The 13,404-nt window shown below is 47.2% G+C and overlaps 1 protein-coding gene across 1 annotated transcript in view; it reads right to left on the minus strand.

The window, feature by feature from the left end:
* col11a1a (collagen, type XI, alpha 1a) overlaps window positions 1–13,404 on the minus strand; it is a 251,811-nt gene that overhangs the window by 100,197 nt on the left and 138,210 nt on the right. The window contains exons 30-33 of the mRNA XM_043700060.1: window positions 12,376–12,429; window positions 11,457–11,510; window positions 7,493–7,546; window positions 5,056–5,163 (exon numbers count right to left, since the gene is read on the minus strand). Coding sequence (XP_043555995.1) covers window positions 5,056–5,163; window positions 7,493–7,546; window positions 11,457–11,510; window positions 12,376–12,429 — 270 coding nt within the window. The remainder of the gene's footprint in view (window positions 1–5,055; window positions 5,164–7,492; window positions 7,547–11,456; window positions 11,511–12,375; window positions 12,430–13,404) is intronic.

Consider the following 13,404-nt stretch of genomic DNA (forward strand, 5'->3'; position numbering starts at 1 on the left):
CTTGTACACCTCTATCAAGTCACCTCTCATCCTTCTTCTCTCCAATGAGGAAAGCCTCAGCTCCCTCAACCTTTCTTCATAAGACACACCCTCCAGTCCAGGAGCATCCTGGGAAATCTCCTCTGCACGCTCTCTAAAGCATCTACATCCTTCCTATAATGAGGCAACCAGAACTGAACACAATATTCCAAGTGTGGTCTAACTAGAGTTTTATAGAGTTGCAGCAAAACCTCACGGCTCTTAAACTCACTCCCCCTGTTAGTGAAAGCCAAAACACCATATGCTTTCTTAACAACCCTATCCACTTAGGTGGCAATTTTGTGGGATCTATGTACATTGACCCCAAGATTCCTCTGTTCCTCCACATTGCCAAGAATCTTGTCTTTAACCTCATACTCAGCATTCAAATTTGACCTTCCAAAATGAATCACTTCACATTTATCCAGGTTGAACTCCATCTGTCACTTCTCAGCCCAGCTCTGCATCCTGTCAATGTCATTTTGTAGCCTGCAACAGCTCTCGATACTATCTTCAACTTCACTGACCTTTGTGTCATCGGCAAATTTACTAACCCACCCTTTCACTTCTTTATCCAAGTCATTTATAACAACTACAAAGAGCAGAGGCTCAAGAACAGATCCCTGCGGGACGCCACTGGTCACCAACCTCCAGGCGGAATACTTTCCATCCACTACCACTCACTGTCTTCTTTCGGCCAGCCAATCCTGTATCCAGACATCCACATTTCTCTGTATCCCATACCTCTTAACTTTCTGAATAGGCCTACCGTGGGGAACCTTATCAAATGCCTTACTGAAATCCATATACACCACGTCCACTGCTCAACCTTTGCCATCTTGTCTCACTACATTGTCAAAGAACTCAATAAGGTGAGGCATGACCTGCCCCTCCCAAAGCCATGCTGACTGTCTTTAATCAAACTATGTTTTTCCAAATAGTCATGAATCCTCTCTCTCAGAATCCTTTCCTGTACCTTGCTGACCACAGACGTAAGACTGACTGGTCTGTAATTCCCAACGATTTCCCTGTTCCCTTTCTCAAAAAGAGGAACAACATTCGCCTCCCTCCAATCATCCAGTACTACTCCATGGAGAGTGCGGATGCAAAGATCATCGCCAGAGGCACAGCAATCTCAATCCTCGCTTCCCGTAGTAACCTTGGATATATCTGGTGACTTCTCTATCTTGATGTTTCCCAGAATTTCCAGCACATCCCCTTAATATCAAATCTGTTCAAGTCTATTAACCTGGTCCATGGTGTTCTCACTATTAACAAGGTCCATCTCTCTAGTGAAAGCTTTAACAAAAAACTCATTCGGGCCTCCCCTACCTTTTCAGACTCCAGGCACAAGTCCCCTCCACAATCCCTGATTGGCCCAACCCAGATCTCGAGAGATTCAGAAAGTAGGCCATCAGGTGAACACATCAGTTTACCAGGGGGATGTGATATTATAAGGAAAGAAAAGGCAAGTACTTTTGAAAGGGTGAAATTTGTAAAAGTTGACATTGTAAAAGTAGAAGTACATGTGTATTTGTACAAGGAACACAGAGAGGCAGCATGCAGGTAATAGCAAATGTCATGTTCAGCATGACTCGCCACTCCTCAGATACTGAAGCAGTCCATGTTTAAACGCAACAAGATCTGGATAATAACCAGGCTTGGGCTGATAAGTGGCAAGTAACATTTATGCCACAAAAAAAATGCCAGGCTATGACCATCACCAGTAAGAGAAATCTAACCAACACCCCTTGACATTCAGTAGAGTTATCATCACTGAACCCCCTACTATCAACATTCAGCAACTCAACTGGACTTACCACATAAACACAGTGGCTACAAGAGCAGGTCAGAGTTCCAGAACTCCCGCCAGATTTTAAGGGGTTTCCCCCTTGTTCCTGCCATTACAACCCTACCCACCCTCCCAGTAACTCACCTCCTGAAACCCAAAGCCTGTCCACCATCTACAAGGCACAAGTCAGGAGTGTGATGGAATACTCCCCACTGCCCTGGATGGGTTCAACTCCAACAACACACAAGAAGCTTGACACCATCCAGGGGCAAAGCAGCCCCCGCTTGATTGACACCACATCCACAAACATCCCCTCCCTCCCCCACCGACGCTCAGTAGCAGCAGGGTGTACTATCTACAAGATGCACTGCAGAAATTCATCAATGTTCCTTCGACAGCACCTTCCAAACCCACGAACATTTCCATCTAGAAGGACAAGGGCAACAGGTACATGGGAACATCATCCATACGTTTCCCCTCCAAGCCATTCACCATCCTGACTTGGAAATATGTCGCCATTCCTTCACTGTCACTGGGTCAGAATCCTGGAATTCCCTCCCTAATGGCATTTTGAGTCAACCTACAGCACTGCAGCGTCTCAAGAAGGCAGCTCACCCCCACCTTCTCAAGGGGCAACTAGGGATGGGTGATAAATGCTGGGCCCAGCCAGTGACAACCTTGTCCTATGAATGAATAAGAAAAAAAGTTGGCCTTTAACCCAAGGGGTCTGGGGGACAGTAACAATTGGCCTGGTGTTTGGGGAGCAGATGGCTGGGATACAGTGGGCTGTAATGAAGGGAGCATGGACCTGCAGTGCAGTAGGGCAATGATGGTCCACCTGATGGCACACTGGGTCCAGGGGGCTGTCCTGTAACATGGGGCTGAGTAAATTGGGTCAACATTATCTGAAATTCAGAAGAATTAGGGGGATTGAGGATCTCATTGATACATCCAGGATTCTGATAAGCTTTGATGGGGTTGATATTTAGATTGAACTCCTCCCCTCCATTCTGTGAACAACAGTTTAAATACCACCAAGACAGATAGCGAAATTGGAATTCAATAACAATTGGGAATTTAAAGCTAGTGAAATGGGGACCATGGAACACTGTCAATCGTCATTAAAAACCCATCAAGTTAATTAATGTCCTGTACAGAAGGAAATCTGCTATCCTTACCTGGTCGAGCCAAATTGTGACTCCAGACCCACCGCAATGTAGGTGACTGTTAACTGTCCTCTGGGCAATTAGGAATTGGTGAGACATAGTTGCCTAGCCAGTGATGTCACGTCCTATGAACCAATTTTTTAAAAAGTGACTTTTCGTTTCTGGGAATTGAGAGATATGGGAAGCACATGGGAAGGTGGAGTTGAAGCCTATGATTGGCTATGTTAGTATTGGTACAGGAAGTTAAAAGAGATTAATTAGATTGACAGATCAGTGGCAGATGGAGTTTAGCCCTAATAAATGGGAGGTGATCCACTTTGGGAAAAGGAACAAGACAAGAGAATACTCTATGAATGACAGGACACTAGGAAGCTCAAAGGGATCTTGGGGTGTGTGTCCACAGATCCCTGAAGGTGGCAGGACAGGTTAAAAGATGGTTAAGAAGGTACATGGGATCATTACCTTTATTCGTCAAGGAATTGAATATAAGAGGTGAAAGGTTATATTGGAGCTGTACAGGACTGTGATGAAGTGATAGGCTGGAGTACTGTGTGCAGTTCTGGTCGCCACACGATAGGAAGGATGGGATTGTACTGGAGGGGGGCAGTGGAGATTCACCAGGATACTGCCTGGGACGGAGTATTTCAGCGATGGGGAGAGGCTGGATAAGCTCAGAGTGTTTGCTTTGAAGTGTAGAAAGTTGAGGGGGGCCTGATAGAGGTGTGTAAGGTGATAAAGGGCATGGATTGAGAGAAGTTGTTCCCTTTAATTAAAGGGACAATAAATGATATAATTTTAAAGTGAAAGGCAAGAGATTTAGAGGGGATTTGAAGAAAAGATTTTTCACCCAGAGGGTGGTAGGGGTCCGGAATGAACTGCCTGGGAGGAACGTTGAGGCAAAAAACATCTCGAAACCTTTAACAAGGACTTGGATGAGCAACTGATATATCGTAGCATTCAAGGCTATGGGACTAGTGCAGGAAAGTGGGATGATTGTAGACAGGACAGTGCTGACTTGATGGGCCGAAGGGCATCGGCTGTGCTGGATGATTAAGGCCAGGTGAAGACCATTTGACCCTTTGAATCTGCTCCATTTGTAAAGTTTGCAGTTTGGGTCGACATGAGGCTGTGGGGAAAGTGGGCAGTGGGTAGAATTTTGGAGAATTGGGGGTTGGGTGCTTGGAGCTGATTGGGCAGGGGAAGCAGGGATTTGCATGGTTGGAGACATTTGCAGTTGAGTAGTTGGGGGGGGGATGGGGATGGGGTTGGGGGGGATGGGGATGGGGTTGGGGCAGTTTGGAGTTTGCACAGCTTGAGAGTTTTGGGGCTTTTACATTGTTTAGGATTTCAGGAATTAAACATTGGGGCAAGAAATTTTGGGGAATGTATTGTTGGGGAAGTTGCTTGCTTTAGAAGTGGTTGATTTAATTAATCCGGGGGCAGGAGAATCTGGAGATTATGTAACCCGAGTGAACGAGTGACAAGATATCAGGGCACGACACACGACTGGGATTGATCCATCCCTACTGACTGACAAACACCAGAGACCATTGGACCATCAGAAACGGAACAGGAATAGGCCATTTGGCCCCTCGAGCTTGCTCTCTCATTCAATACTCTCATGACCGATTCGACATTCCTCACGTCCACTTTCCCTCCCTTTTTCCCAGAACCTTTGATTTCCCCGACTGACCAAGAATCTCTCTCTCTCAGCCTTAAATATACACAAGGCCTCTGCCCCCACAGCTCCCTTTGGCAAGGAATTCCAAAGACTCACAACCCTCTGAGGGAAGAAATTCCTCCTCATCTCAGTCTTGAATTGGTGTCCCTTTATTCTGAGGCAGTGTCCACTGGGCCGAGACTGTCCCCATGAGGGGGACCATCCTCTCAGCATTGACCGTGTCAAGCTCCTTCAGAATCCTCAATGAGGTCACCCCCTCACCCCTCACTCTTCTAAACTCCAGTGAGTAGACTCCCAATCTGTTTGACCCCTCCATACCAGGGATCATGCTAGTGAACCTTCTCTGAAGTAGCATCCATTGAAGTAGCATCCTTTGTTAAATATCCTGCAAGACTCACCTTAGCACCTTCTTTTCCAGCTGCTCCGGGGAGGCCTTGTTCCCCTGGTGGTCCAGGAGGTCCTGGGTGCCCTCGCTCACCTAACGGCCCGGTCTCTCCTGTTGGACCCTAACACCAGCAACAAGAGGACACAGGTCACCATGAAGGGAGCAAGATCGTTCAAAAACTGTCATTAACATATCATTAACATTGGTAACATATAATTGGAATACATTAAACAGTGAGCTTTCTCTCTGAAACAGAGAAGTCATTCTGAAATTAAAGCCAGAATCGAGTGTGGTGCTGGAAAAGCACAGCAGGTTCAGGCAGTATCCGAGGAGCAGGAACATCGACGAAGGGAATTCCTGATGAAGGGCTCCGGCCCCGAAACGTTGATTCTCCTGCTCCTCGGATGCTGTCTGACCTGCTGTGCTTTTCCAGCACCATACTCTCGACCCTGATCTCCAGCATCTGTCGTCCTCACTTTCTCCTGAAATTAAAGCCATTCCATGTCGATTGGCTGAAACTATTAATGATTTCTAATGGACAGGTCTAATTTCTCTCAACAGTTCTTTCTAAAGTGAAGGATAAGCTCTCAAATTTTGCACAAGATTTATTGACAAGAATTAACAATCCATTGGAAAACTTCTGAGCAGGATCATATTTTCATGTCAGTTCTTGGGATTCTCCCTGGGTCTGATAGAAACCTTTCTCTCTGACTGCAGGAACAGGAACTTGAACAGAGAGGCTCTGATGGTCAGGAAAAGCTGGACAGGCAGGAGGCTGTTTGCTCCTGAACAAAGACAGTGGAGGGTCTGACCTGAGAGAGATAGACAGAAGGTGTTCCACCATCACCATCCTGCCCACCGTGTTACAGAGACCAGACTCAGGGCCATCAATATCAGACAATCCCAAAGAAATCCCAATGCAATCACAAACACAAAACAGGAATCTGCAGAGGGTCATTCCACAGTGAGACTGAACCAAACCGCAGAACAGTGGAGTCCTGTCACCAATGACACTTCTGCATCACCCATACTCCAGTTATCATGGAATCCTGAATGAATCAGGCAATTAGTGGGTGATAAGCTACCCTCCCCAACCATTCTGAGTTTCATCTTAAACCCCAGTGATCTCAGAAAGGAAATGGATTCTTATGAAAAGATTGAGTTGTCGATAGGGTGGTGGAGTGGAAGGAGCTAAATTATTCATGAAGAGAGCTATCACAGACCCAATGGGCTGAGTGGCCTCCTTCTCTACTAGAGCTGTTCTGCTGGGGTGGCACGTTGGCTCAGTGGTTAGCACTGTTCCCTCACATTGCCAGGGACCTGGGTTCAATTCCCACCTTGGGCAACTGTCTGTGTGGCGTTTGCACATTCTCCCTGTCTCCAGGTGCTCCGGTTTCCTCCCACAATCTAAAGATGTGCTGGTTAGGTGAATTGGCCATGCTAAATTGTCCATAGTGTTCGGTGCATTAGTCGGGGAAATGGCTCTGGGTGGGTTGCTCTTCGGAGGGTCAGTGTGGACTTGTTGGGCTGGAGGGAATCTTATCTAATCTAAAGATTGGACCACCCACTGGGTAGTCACGTGACCCAATGATAATGGAGTCTGTGACCAATCACAATGTTCTATCTCTCAATGAGCCCAGACAGGAGGTGATGAACCCCACTCCCCACCCAACCTCCATCTCCCAATTGGGGAGAGCTTTGGGAACCATTGATTCAAAGTCCTCTGTTCCTCCTGAACTCGCTGTAATCTCCACACATCACATCTCCAATTACTCAGATCCTGGAGCCCAGCATGTGGTGTCCTGAGAAAAATCACTCATTTCCATTTGAAAGTATCAACATGAACAGCCTCCACTCTCTCTCCCTGGAGTCTGCTCCAATGATTACCCACGATCACTCTGGAATATTGATCTCTGGATCACACTGGAATAGTGATCCCCAGATCATTCTGGAATCTGTCCCTTGGAGGTCAGGCTCTGCAGGGTTTCCTGACCTGGATACAGTGAGGCAGCTGGTCAGGAAGGACCTGATCCAATCCCCTTAGAGTCTAAACATAATGACTGGATCAATTCCCAACCATCGCTGCTCCATAACACCCTGCAGAGTAACTCTGAGATTCCGTGAGGGATTGGAGACGGGTTGTGGAAACTGCTTGATAATGGAGTGGTCACTGCCCAGACCTCAACTACTGTTGTCCCAGAGTGTGAGCTCTTGGCCCTAAAGACCAGACACAAGGAGTCTTCACACTCGGATCAGAGATTAGCCCCATGTCAGGGATGGGTTGTTAACTGACACCACTCCCCAGATTATCAACAGAAGACACTCCCCAGAGTTCCATGTTCCAGTTCAGTTTGACAGTTCAATTAATAGTTGACAGGGAGCAGACTGCTGGACAGTGACACACGCTGACAGCTGTCCCCCCCGGAATCTATCAGCGAGAAGTGTCCTACCTGCGGTCCCACAACACCTCCTGGACCAGGGGGCCCAGTCTTGCCTTGGAAACCCTGAAAAACAAAAATATTATTATTTTAATATTAGGATACAGTACTAATGGGGACAGATCCGTCCCTGTATTACGCTGGGGTACAGTACTAGTGGGGATAGGTCTGTCACTGTGTAACACTGGGGTCAGTACTGGTGGGGACAGGTCTGTCACTGTATAACACTGGGGTACAGTACTGGTGCAGACGGATGTGTCAGTGTAAAACACTGGGTTCATAGAGTCCTACAGCTCACAGACCGGCCCTTTGGCCCAAATTGGTCCATGCTGAGCAAAATGTCCATCCACACTAACCCCATTTCCCTGCACTTGGCCAATATGCTTCTCATCCTATCCTATCCATGTATTTGTCCAAATGTCTTTTAAATGTTCATGTACCCGCCTCAACCACTTCCACTGTCAGCTCATTCCATATGCGGACCACCCCCTGTGTAAATGGTTGCCCCTCAGGTTCCCTTTTATTCTTTCCCCTCTAACTTTAAACCGATGCCCTGTAGTCCTTGATTCCCCAACCCTGGGAAAAAGACTGAGTGCACACATCCTATCCATACCTCACATAATCTTGTACACATGCATAAAATTCCCCCTCAGTCTCCTATTCTCTAAAGAAGTAAGTCCTAGCTTTGTTCAACCTCTCTCTATAACTCAGACCATTGACTCCTTGTAAATTTCTTCTGCACTCTCCTGTTTAATAACATCCTTCTTATAAGGTGACCACAACTGAACACAGTACTCCAAGTGCGGCCTCACCAACGTCCTGTACAACTGCAACATAACTTCCCAACTTCTATCCTCAATGCCCTGACTGATGAAGGCCAGTGTGCCAAAACCCTTCTTCACTGCCCTGTCTACCTGGGACTCCACTTTCAGAGAACCATGCACCTGAACTCCAAGGTCTATGACTCTTGATGTCACAAGGAATTAAGGGCTACGGGGAGAATGCGGGTAAGTGGAGTTTAAATGCCCATCAACCATGATTGAATGGCGGAGTGGACTCGATGGGCCGAATGGCCTTACTTCCACTCCTATGTCTTATGGTCTTATAGTCTTAAGGTCCCTCTGTCCCACTACACTCCTTACGGCCCGACCATTCACCATGAAATCCCTACCTTGATTTGACTTTCCAAAATACAAGACTTCACACTTATCGATATTAAACTCCATTTACTATTTCTCGGCCCACTTTCCCAGCTGATCAAGGTCCTGCTGTAATTTCTGATTTAGTGATCATAACAAGGTATGTCAGGTGGACCTCAGAATATGAGTTCCCTGATTGGGGCTGTTAATCTGGTTCACTTCGGGCTGACAGATATAAACAGGAGTGTCAGGGGTTCTGTTTTCTCTGCAAGTTGGCTCTGAGGGAATTGGACTGATGTGAAGGACTCTCCACCTGTAAATAAAAGGGGGACTTGGTGACAGAATACCAGTCTCTGGAGTTATTTCTTTGTGCAGTTCTGGTAGTGAGCAGAACATATTAAATCAAGAAATTATGTCAATCTTGCAAATTTTTTTTATTGTTAAAATGAGTTATTCTTTCTTTTGCAGTTAATATTTCAAGAAAAATTCATGCCCCACATTTGACTGTGAGTACGTGTCTACGTGTGTGTGTGTGTGTGTGTTGGTCTATGTGTGCCTGTGTTTGATAAAGTGTGTGCAAGTGGGGCTGGACAGTGGTTAGCACTGCTGCCTCACAGCGCCAGGGCCCCAGGTTCAATTCCACCCTCGGGTGACTGTGTGGGGTTTGCACATTCTTCCGAGGTCTGTGTGGGTTTCCTCCGGGTGCTCCGGTTTCCACCCACAGTCCAAAGCTGTGCAGGTCAGGGTGGATTGGCCATAGGAAATGAAGGGTTACAGGGATGGGGTGGGTCTGGGTGGGATACTCTACTGCGGGTCACTGTGGATTCAGTGGATCAAATGGCCTGCTTCCACACTGTGGGAGACTGTATGATTCTGAGGGAGGGAGGGTGTATGTGCACATGCATGTTTATCATTTGTCATGGGATTTTTCATGCACCTGTCGTCCATTTTCCGGGATCCCATTGTCATGTGTATGTGTTTCCCACAGAACCCAGAGAGGAACAATCCTCTCCTATTATTCTAACAGACCAACTGACAGTGTTCTCATTGTCACTTACTCCTTCGAAGTCACACATGGTTACTATTCAAACCTTGCTGTCCTTCTGACAACTGCCTCAATCAAACAAACAAACAAACAAACAAACAATCTAGAAAAGATTCTTGACTTTAATTCTCACACAAACTCTAGGTTTCACTCTCAAAGCCGATCATAACTTGCCTGAAGGCTGTTTGGAAATATCTGTGATGCCTGTCAAGGTAGAATTGCCCATCAGAAACTTCGATGAGACAAAAATCCAAATTTCTCAAACACTTGCTTTGCATTGACTCCCTGAGCAGGTGTATCCCATTCTGTAATACCCAATATCCAGCAACAACCTGAACACAATCTAAAATTACTGTTTAATCTTCCATACTCAGGGCCTTGCAGGCCGGTCGATACAACCCAGCCTCGTCATTGATGCTGGGAGGAAAGGGTTATTCTAATGAATCTGCACTGCCCCCTCCCAGGCCAGTCTCCCCTTCCTGAGGAGCAGGATACTGACCGTCCAAACATTGGAATTAGGGACTGATGTAGGCCATTCAGTCCCTCAAACCTGCTCCTTTTCTGAATAGGATTGTGGCTCATCTGATTGCAGCCTTGACTCCAGGTTCCCACCTATGCTCAGTCACCTTTGACCTTCATTTGTCAATCTACCAACCTCAAACGTCCACCTAAGAAATATCCAATGGCCCAACCTCCACTACTGCCTTGGGAAGGGACCCATAAATTCTTGGGAAATAACACTCCTCCTCACCATGTGTCTTCAATGGGAGACCCTTCATTACTAACCCATGTCCCCTCACTCTAGACCCTTGTACAAGGGGAAGCATTCTCTCAGTCTCCATCCTGACAAGGTCCCTCGGGATCTGATAGGTTTCAATAAGATCCCTCACATTCTTCATCACCCCAATGGATACAGGTCCAGCCTGTTCATCCTTCCCTCATTAGATAACCCCCTCACCCCAGGAATCACTCGAGTGAACTTTCTCTGAACTGCTCCTAATGTAATGATATCCTTTTATAACTGAGCAATCCAGGACTGTGCCCAGTGTTCCCGTGGTCTCACCACCATCCAGTACATTTTAAACTGTAAGAAAACATCCCCAGTTTTACAATTTGTTCCTCTCAAACATTCCAGTTCTCTTCCTGATCACTCTCTGACCCTGTTTCCTGACCTTGTTGATGAACCAGGACCCACAAATCCCTCTGTACTGCACAGCTGCGCAATCCCTCTCCGTTTTTATGAAACACTGCTCTCCCTGGAGAAGTCGACAATTTCCCACAATACACTCTATCTGACAAATACTTTCCCACTCACTCAGTTTTTGCTCCTTACGGATCTCCTGATATTCTCTTCACAACTCCTCACTTTCTTACCTTTTAGCCACCAGCAAGTTTCAGACCTCCTGTCCTAGTCATTGGTATAAATTATAAAATGTTGAGTCCCGAGCTCTGATTGCTCTCAAACTGAAAGTGACCTATTTAGGGTTACTCTCTATTGGTCACTCAATCCTTGACCCATGTTAATCTGTCACCTACCCTCCACCCACCCAAGATTTCTCATTTTACTTATAACTATTCAAGTAGCACCTTATCAAATGTCTTTGAGAAATGTAAATATATCAGTTATTCACAATGTTTATTCCACCTCAAAGTTCTAATAAATTTATATAAACATTCTTTCTTAATGCCATGTGGCCCCCAACCAAAGAGCAGCTTCACTGCCCCCTTTCCCTGTACCAGCCTCTCCGGTAAAAAGCAGGATTCTCGTCCCAGTGACAGGAGTTATACTCACAGTCTCGCCCCTCTGTCCAGGATGTCCTGGTAATCCATCCTTACCAGCGGGTCCCTGCAAACACATGAACGTGTAGAGCTCAGAGAGGCGAGGTGTAGGAATGGTATGAACACAGAGGGATGGCACAAGATGAGAGTTTAAATCCCAGGCTGACATGGGGGCCCATGCCCATTGGCTGCAGTGTCAGAGAGAACCCTATATCTCCTTGTTCTGGGATCATTAGATTGAAAGCAGGTGATTAACTGAGACACTAGTAACATCTTCCCCAGATCAAATAGAAAGCCCATTGGCTGAGAGCCCCAGCCAATCAGAGCATGCAGCTTCTGCCAGTGCTACACCAGGGGTAGGGGTAGGGGTAGGGGTAGGGGTGGGGGTGGGGGTGGGGGTGGTCAGGGGAGCTGGGGGAAGGGGTGTGATGGTAGATAACCCTTTGACCTCTCCAAATGTTCAGGATGACCAATGGAGCCAAGCCACAGGAGAGTGAGGCAGAGGTAGAGAATAGGCAAGAGATAGTGAGGGGAGCAGGTGGAGGGTAGGACAGGTGAGGTGCAGAACCGAGGGGAACGGAAAGGGGTCGGGGACAGCAGGCGAGAGGGGCAAAGTGTCAGTGAGGTTAGCCAGCTCCTGGGGAAAGCAGGGCTCAGTGAGTAACAGATCGCGCTGGTTGTAAGTCCTACCAATTCGATCTGACCATGAAACCTTCAGCTTTCCCTCCCGAGGATACGCAACAAGAATGTGGCTCCAAAGGCAGTGGGATCTTCCTATACACATTCAGATCAGGTACCAAGGTTCTGATTGGGCCTTGATGCAGTGTTTACTTGGGAAGCTGGAGGTTTGGTTTCTGCATTGGAATGGAATGGAGCCCAGGCCGGGGCCAGGCTGCTCAGGAATCTCCACAGAAAGGGAACAGTTTACTTACTGGAGGCCCTTTCGGCCCGGCAAATCCAGTGGGGCCCTGGGGTCCTGGAGGTCCCTGAGAAAACAAACAGAATAAAGATGAAACATTACAGAGCCTGGGAATGTCTCTTGGAACACAGGTATCCCTCACAGGCTGGAGGGTCCACACCATGTCCCTGTCAGCTCCAAGCAGCTCACATGGTCCTTATGTCCAGAGCCTGAAGATGGAGCCAACATCGGACTGACCGCCCCATCTCAGTGGCCAGCTCAGATTGTCAGATGGTGATTAGACAATGAGCTGTTTCCATCAAACCAGGCCCAACCTACTCGACCTTTCCCCTTTTGGGAAATGTCTCTCAGTCGAGACATCAGCCAAGAGAACCTTCTGGAAGTAAAGGAACTGGAACTGTATCCAGGAGACTATCGGCAACAGCCTCCACTCCCTCGGTCACAATATTCAGCTCTGAACTCGACTAACATCATCGGCTCTCCCCACCCTCCAGCCCCTACACCCCTCCCTCTCTCTGTAACCCCCTCCAGCACCTACACCCCCTCCCTATCTCTGTCACCTCCTCCAGCCCTTACACCCCTCCCTATCTCTTTAATCTCCAGCGGCTACACCTCTCATCCATATCCTGTGAATGAATTTAAAAATATCTCACTAACCTCTTCTAGCATGCACAGGCCACGCTATCTCTTGACTACATCCAGCCTTGCTTCCCCATCATTGTAACATTCCCAGCCTTGCTTTCCTCTCTCTGTAACATCTCCAGTCTTGTTTTCCTCTCTCTGTAATATCTCCACACTTGCTTTCCTATGTCTGTAACATCTCCAACCTTGCTTTCCTATCTCTGTTAACACTGCTGCCTCACATTGCCCGAGACCCGGGTTCACTTCCCACTTCAAGCAACTATCTGTGTGGAGTTTGCGCATTCTCCCCATGTCTGCCAGGTTTTCCTTCGGGTATTCCAATTTCCTTCCACAATCCAAAGATTTTGTGAATTGGCCATGCTTAATTGCCAGTAGTGTTAGGTGAAGGGGTAAATGTAAA

This window comes from Chiloscyllium plagiosum, chromosome 11, assembly GCF_004010195.1.
Source record: "Chiloscyllium plagiosum isolate BGI_BamShark_2017 chromosome 11, ASM401019v2, whole genome shotgun sequence".
NCBI lineage: Eukaryota > Metazoa > Chordata > Chondrichthyes > Orectolobiformes > Hemiscylliidae > Chiloscyllium > Chiloscyllium plagiosum.